General features: G+C 32.3%; 1 protein-coding gene across 1 annotated transcript; it reads right to left on the bottom strand.

Moving 5' to 3' along the window:
• Window positions 1–449: 449 nt before the first annotated feature.
• On the bottom strand, window positions 450–923 carry LOC147401489 (uncharacterized). The gene has a single exon (XM_086444385.1). It carries the CDS (start codon window positions 921–923, stop codon window positions 450–452), a length of 474 nt encoding a protein of 157 aa, XP_086300511.1.
• Window positions 924–8,152: the final 7,229 nt, after the last annotated feature.

Raw genomic sequence — 8,152 nt, 5'->3', positions numbered from 1 at the left:
TAATATTCGCTTCAATTCTGAGAAAGCAAATTAACGTTTTTCATAATTAAAATATTTCAGTAAAAGGGGAAAAAATTCCTATTGCATAAAACAATAAATATTTTACCCACTTTAATTTCATTAAATAATTAAAAAAAATCGTTTTATAAAACAATAATTTTTTTTATATCTACTATAAGTAAATTGCTTTAATCCCATAATGAATAATTTATCATTTTCGAAATTACAATGAATAGTGCACTAAATTTTCAGATCATGTTTTGATAAATCAGCCCAAAAGAAAATTTAAAAAAACAAACAACACCACCACCACCACCCCGGATGATCAAATTTAGTTTTACTTCCAGGTGTGCCAAAAACAAAATTTGGCGTGACAATATAATACCTAAAAATTATGCAAAAACAAACATAGATGTACAAAACCTTTCCTTGATACATATAAAGAGGCACTAATTTGCACTCTGTGCTACAGGGAATGAAAACCTCGGCAACGGACTGACACGTGGCGACCGCGGAGGCATCTGGGGAAGCTGGTTCCCGTTGCTATCATAGTAAATGACTCCCGAAAAATCGTGTGGCTGACATTTCTCCCCCATCAATATGTCTCTCTGCCACAAGCCACCATCTCCAAACTCTTCATCAGCTTCGGCTCCAAATCCAGTTTCGGATTCCTCGCGGATCCTTTTCTTGTGAATGAATGGAATCGCCTTGTTACTGATTGTTGTGAGGAGCTGCTTAGGAGAAGCAAACGGTGATCTCGGTGCGATTTTCGAATTACTCGGCTCGCTCCTTAACTTCTTTGTAACTCGCCTCGCTTGTTTGGCACATAGACCGACAAGAACCGATACTGATACGAACAAACCGATTGCCAAAGGCAAGGATTCGAAGCCGCCGCTGAAGTTTATTGCTGTTAGCCGGACCATGATTTTGGTTTCTTTTGGTTCTAACTTCTAAGAGAGAGGGAATTTTGATAGCTGATATATGCTTGTTAGGAATTGGGAGACTCGGTCTGAATATATATATAGGAGAGAGAGAGGAGAGAAAGGTATTAGTTTTAACCGGCAATAGCCGGTGACCATTTTAGTGAGATAATGATCTTGAATTTCTCTTAATTTAATGCACTGAGAAAATGATCCAGTAGGTTTCTCACGTATGCTTTAAAACTTGACTGGGCTGTATAGTATGTATGGAAAGTCCGTTAGATGACTTGATGACTTGACCAGGGTGAGTCAATATTTATTTTAAAGTTTTTAATATATGAATAATATTTTTAGAATCGTGATAATCTGACTACCCCGGGATACACAATTCCCTCAAGATACACTTTTTTACGGGGAAGTGCAGCCATATGTTCTCGAAGAGCACAGATCTACGATTTTATCGAACTTGTCACATCAAGATAGTTGATTGAGTTTGTCATGTGCGGTAGTAGTCAGAGTATCACGATTCATATTTTTAATGTGTTAGAAGTTTATGTTGCTATAAAATTGTTTTGCTTTAAAACTAGGGCTGGCAATGGATCAGTTCGGTATCACATCAATATAAAATAATTACTAATCCAATATATATCATGATCCAAACCTGATCCGATCCAATTTGATCAATGAATCTTTAAATCAATTCAAATCCAATCCAATCCAAACATGAAGTGTACTCCTTTCTTTTAAAAAACTGAGTTTGGGGAATGCAATGGATTTTGAAGGAAAGATACCTAGGTTTTCATGAAAGGTCGAGAAAAAGAAAGAGACAAATTTTCTCTAAAATTACCAAACATAGTGAAACCGAAAGAAAGAAGGGGAAAGAACAAGGTGTGGAGGGCAGGTGGGCATCGAGGCTCAAGACGGTCATGTTCTTATATTGGCATATGCCAAGTGGGCATTGAAAGAATGGATTTAAGAAATCTAGGGTTAGGACTTTGATAGATGAAGCAAATGGGTTCTCTTATGCTGTTCAATTTTTCTAGTAGAAAAAGATTTGAGATGTTGATTGATATTAAGATGATGGGTTGGGGTGTTAAACACCGATGGTTTTGGGAGAGATTTTGGTTTGAAGATGATTGGTTTTAAGGGATTTTTTTTAATAAGAGAGAGAGAGAGATGGAATTATATTATATATATGATTCAGATTTTAATTAGATTGGTGAGAGGTTATGCACAAATGAATTGAAAATTCATTGGACCTATATATTTTATATCTAAATTTGATTCATTGCCTGTACTATTAAAACTTGGATGTACAAAGTACAAAGTCAGCTCCATGACACATGAATCAACTTGGGCTAGTTAATAAACTCAAACTCTAATATTTAAATTTAAAATCATATTTAATTTTTATCTTATAAAAGTATTAAATATAAAAGAATTCAGCTTGCTAGCTTGCTAAATTGGTTAATGATCGTGACTGGTGATATCACAATCTCAGTGCAAAACTTACCTTCACCATATACTAATTACTGTTGAGAATTTGACGAAAATCTAGCTTACCTATATATATATATATATAACAAATGATAAATCAAGAGAAGTCAGTAGGGATGTTTTGAGCATATTCAAATGAATGGTTGGTAAAATCATCAAATAAAAATAATATTCAAGTGAAATATTCTAAAGAGGAAAAGAAAGAACTAAAAGAAGTTGGATTGAAATAATGAAAGAGAATAGAATACACTTTCAATACATTGTGATTCTAAAACCTAGCTAATTCATTAAGGTAAGGCTCTGATGGATATGGTGATTATAAATTATTACATATTTTTTTAACAAAATATAGCCAAATCATCTTCAAGTATACTATTTGCTAGATTTTCCTTCTTGTATAAAATTTGAAGGTGGCATGTGCAAATGCACATATATTGAACGGCCTCACTTGTAATTTAAAGGGTAAATTACTATTTCACGAGTTGAATAGGACAAAATTCCGATTTTGGCTCACGATTCATTTTAATTCCCAAAATATAAAGTGCAAGATCATAGGTTTTTCAAGTGACGTTCTTGCAGGTTTAGAGTGACAATTTTGCAAATTTTTTTTTTTTTCAAAGTGACAATCTCGTTGATTTATATAGTGACGATCTTACTAAACGTAGTGAATCGGTGAGATTGTCACTTTAGAAAAAAGTATTAGTGAGATTGTCACTTTAAACTTGCGATATTATCACTTGACAAACTTATGTGTGATCTCGCACTTCATGTTTTGAGAATAAAAATGAATACTAATCCAAAATCAAAGTTTCGTCAAAAGTTGATCACATTTTTAAAAAATTTCTCTGAAACATTGATTGAAACATATTTTAATTTACATAGTGATGAGGATGTTTTTATCATTTTAAAAACTAATCAAAATGATTCTAAAGTAATGAAAGCAATTTTCTTGGGTTTTGACCAAAATGACATTGATTATATTAACTTAAGGAATCGTGATAAATTGAGGTTCCAACCCTGACACTACCTGATGTGGTAAGGCATAGAACCATATATATATTTTTTCGAGATACACAAAGAAAAAGGATCTATGATTCTATGCACGGTCACATCAGAGAACGTATAAAAAACGTCAATTTATTATTAGTCTAACTTAAAATGTAAAGGTGGGGGCATTTGTGAGATTTAAAATTTGGTGTCAACCACTTGTAATCCATCTTATCTAATTAATTATAATAGTAAAGATAAAAATGTTGCTAAGCGACTCCCAAGAAAGTGACTGGAAGATGTTGTTCAAGTAACATACAGAGTGCAACACCACCTGATCATAACTTTCCAAGTGTATTTCACTAGAGATCGTGATCGACACGCATGCAAGAAAACCACAAAGCAAGTCTTTGAGTTCTCCAAATGATCTGGTAATTTTGCACCATTTGTAGTTGAGGAGGAGGAGGTGGTGGTGGTTGTTTGGTCAACGCAAAGAGTGTGTGAAATCAGATATGTTTTTTAATTTGAAGTCATCTTCTGACTCAGTTGCAACTTGCAATTTTCGTGCTTCTCCTCTTTCTTGGGCCCACCAAATTAGGATCAACTCCCATCTTTCCATTCTTTAAACACATTCAAGAGTCAATTATCCATCATTAAACTGCGTTTATCATGGCACGTGTCATGTACTCATTCAATGGGTGCCACTAAGTTTTAGCTTGGTTAATCTTGGCAATCCTCATGTATGTGCACCACATGTGGTCGCACTTGTTATACAACTACTCATATTTTTTTAATTTTCTAAAGCTGATGATCTGGTACTCCTAGGAGTTTGATTGCAATCTAGCTCATGGCATATATTATACTCAACATGGCTTATTTTTTCGTCCATTGAATTCAAAGATAAATCTAATCGGTGAGACTCATCCTGAAAAATTAGAACTTGCCCAATTCAAAGAAGTCGGGTGTAACCCGAGAAACTCATAACTCAAAAAATCAGAAGGTGTAACAACAAATGGTGTACATTCTAATGGAAGAAGACAACAAGTAGTGGATTAACTAATGAAATATATTTGACGCCAACATGTGACGTTATATACAAATAACTTTACACGAAGATTTAAAACAACCACGTTTGAAGAAAAAATGTGTTGCGGTCATAGATTAGACGAAGGCAAGAGTATGAAATCTAATCTGAAAATGCCTCACCAATTTGTAAAAATCTCCCTTGACTTGATTGTCGGAATGTAATTACATAAATAATGATACTAAAACCTAAGAGCAAAGAATAATCAGATGATAAAAGAATCGAAAATATCAATTGGACAGTAAACCACATTTATAGATATAAATCACAATTGAGTCATGATAATCTAACTCCCCCACGTGGGGCATACTCTGATGATGTGACATGTGTTAGAATCATAGATCTTTTAGCCTCTAGATACACATCTGCACGTCCTCATAAATATATGCAGTTGTTTATCGTGAGACAAAAAGATCTATGATTCTAGGCTTCTAGCACATGCCACATCAGGAGTGTATATTGAATATGCCATGTGGGGGAGCCGGAAAATCGTTACTCATCACAATTATTTTGATTTTTTATGCTCAAGTATTAGGAGGGTTGGACTACACATTTATGGGTGTGTGACCCTCCAGCACGTGGCATTAAAAGAAGATAGCGCTCTAATGGCAACCCAACACTAGGGAAGTAGGGGAATGGGTGGTGTTGAACTCTAAGTTTGATAATAATATATAAAAAAAAACTATTAAATGGATAAATATGACCTAACAAAAACCTAACATTAAATACTATGGTTTAATTATTAATCAGGATAATTGTTTCTAATTCAACTCTCATATTGGTATCATCCAATTATATATGTCATGGTTATGATTCTGATATTGAGTTGAACGGATCCAAAACTAAGACAATTGATTCCAATTTAACCCATATTATTTATAAAATATATCCCCCGATGGGATAGTTTTGACATTATTGAAAACATATTTCACCATTAATCGCCATCTTAAGGGTGTATATCATGGGCATATTTTTATTTAACATAATAATAATAAGATCATAAGAGAGTTTTAGAGACAAGTCAACTTTTGTTTAGGATGCATGGCGTCTTTGTCATGAATTTATATATTTTTTTTACATCTCTCCTTATTATTCAACTCGTATCGTATAACGTACACCATAATTTTAAAAATCGATTTTCCAATTTGGGCTTTTGCATCCTCTCAATTCAGTGTGACTTGGTAAGCTACAATCACAAAATCTCATTTTTTTTATTAGTAACAAATATTTAAAACCTTAAAAAAGAAAAATTAAAATATATATACCATTTTAATGAGAGACAGCGAAATAGAAATGGTTCGACACCAAAATTTGGATCGCACAAATATCCCTATTTTTATATTTAAACTTAATATTATTAAAGTCATTTTGATATATAAAAAAAAATCAATAAAATTGAAAACACGACCTTATCATCATGTTAGTTAGTTTTCAAAATTACAAAATATTTTTTTTAATACGTAATCTTCAAAATCTTTTTAAATCAATATTTTAAATTACAAATAAATCATTTTGAAATATGTGTGTTTGCACATGCCCCCCTTCTAATAAATATTAAATGACTAATGATAAACATACTCAAAATTTGAATTTCACTCGCTTGATGGGGCATGTGCACAATGAAAAATATCTATGGTTATGTGAACTTGACCAGTCAAGTAAGTGAATTTCGAGTCTTCGAGTCATCGCTTTGAAACACAATGCTTTAGAAACCAAAAATGATGAGTGGGCCTAAAATTTATCAAATTGTTCAGATTAATTTACATTTATTAAAGAAGTTATAAAAATATGCATCTTCTCTCCTAATAAATTACCTTTATTTATTTTCATATAAAGATAATATTTACTAAAACTTATGGTTCACCAACCGAAATCACAAAATCCAGTCAGACCAGTACTGGTTCAATCGATATTTCGAAGCACTGCCAAAATCAATTAAAACTAATCAGACTCAGACCATATTTTTTCTTTCTTTTTCGAACAATCCATCGTTTGACTTAACTTGGCTTTCAAATGAATTAATGGTGTGAAACTGATGAAATTTCATTCAAATTCGCCAAAGTTGACCTGGACAGGCCAAGTCTTAAACCATGGAACAATTTTTTTTGTTTCCAGAGAAAACAATGCCTTGATTAATGATTAAGACTCATGTCATCTGTGTATTTCCACGCATTCATGAGGTGTTAAACCTCATGTATCTATCATGTTTAATGCACCCAAGACTCTATATTTTTTTCTTCCTCTCAATGTTAGGTTACCTTCCATTACACCACTACAGGGTTCAAGTTTGACTGATCTAAATCAAGTTGCTTCTTTAAGAATACTAAGGTCAAGTGCCCTTTATATATATAAAGTGTGGGACGTTTATCTATATAGTAATTAACTTGATAAAAGACTTCTTAGTAGTTGGAAATTTGGAATCGGTCAAGGTTGACTCAAATGTTGATGTTTCAACTTTCAACGCCCTAATTCCCACGATGTATAACTGTGGGAGGTCAGGTCACCTTTTTAACATGAATGATAAGGCATCCTAACATTCCATTCTTCTTCATTTAACTCTTTCAAAGATTCCAAGATGTTTTCTTTCCTTAAAAGGATGAACATTCAATGTTAAGCTATAAAATCAATTTGATTTGACTCAAATATCCATCAAAATGGGTTACATATTCTCATTAATTTCGATCTCACTTGAGGTGGCTCCACAAAATAATCTCTTCTTAAATAACTAAAATTCCCCTTTTTGCAACTTTTTTAAGCAAAACAAGAACACTACTTAGATTGGGGTAAATCATGATCTGAATACCCCCAATCATATTTTGAATTACTTGATAGATTTTCAACGTATATTAAAAATTAAAAAAAAAAAAAAAAGCACCATTATTATATCATGTTTAATAGTGTTGGACACAACATTGAATACTATTAAATATCCAATAGAAGTATTATTCAAAATATTTCAAAAAGATAATTAAAGTGTTCAATGGTATTAGATACAAAACGCTCAACACCATTAAACATCCAATATGTGTATCATCATCATCATCATCAAAAAGTGTTTTACAAAGATGGTTCTATTGAAAATTTGAAAAAAAAAAAAAAAAAACACAATAAATATATATATGGGGCGGTTCATGGGACATAAGTAAAATCATATGTAAAAACAATCATTTTTCAAAATATGGGTTAGAAGTTTTGGATTCAGCTGATTTTTTGTGAGGATGATCTCTATGATGAGAAGATCATTCTCATAAAAAATCAATTAAATCTGAAACTCTGAAATCCATCAAATGTGATTACTAATTATTGGTAAAAAAATCAATGGTCCACATTCTAAATCAGTTTTGATGGGATTAGAAAGTTCAGATTGGGCTGATCTTTTGTCAGGATGATTTTCTCATCATAGAGATCATCCTCACAAAAAATCAGCTCAATCCAAAACTTCTAACCCATATTTTGAAAAACCATTGTTTTTACATATGTTTTTACTTATGTCCCATGAACCGTCACCATATATATATACTTGTTCTTATTCTTCTACATATTTTGATAGTGAAAATTTCATGATTGAAAATGGGAGAAAAAAAGAGAAGATGGAGATGAAAGGCTTTAGGATTTATTCAAGAAGAAAGAGAAGTGGGAAGGGAATGAAAGGTTTTATTGATTA

The sequence above is a fragment of the Akebia trifoliata genome, chromosome 5, assembly GCF_017979445.1.
Source record: "Akebia trifoliata isolate Shusen 1 chromosome 5, ASM1797944v1, whole genome shotgun sequence".
In the NCBI taxonomy this organism is placed as follows: Eukaryota; Viridiplantae; Streptophyta; class Magnoliopsida; order Ranunculales; family Lardizabalaceae; genus Akebia; species Akebia trifoliata.
Note: the sequence above shows the minus strand (reverse complement) of the source record. Positions and strands in the feature narration are given on the sequence as shown.

Excerpts from the sequence above, each read along its gene's own strand:
- LOC147401489 (XM_086444385.1), bottom strand. The coding sequence starts at position 923 with ATGGTCCGGCTAACAGCAATAAACTTCAGCGGCGGCTTCGAATCCTTG.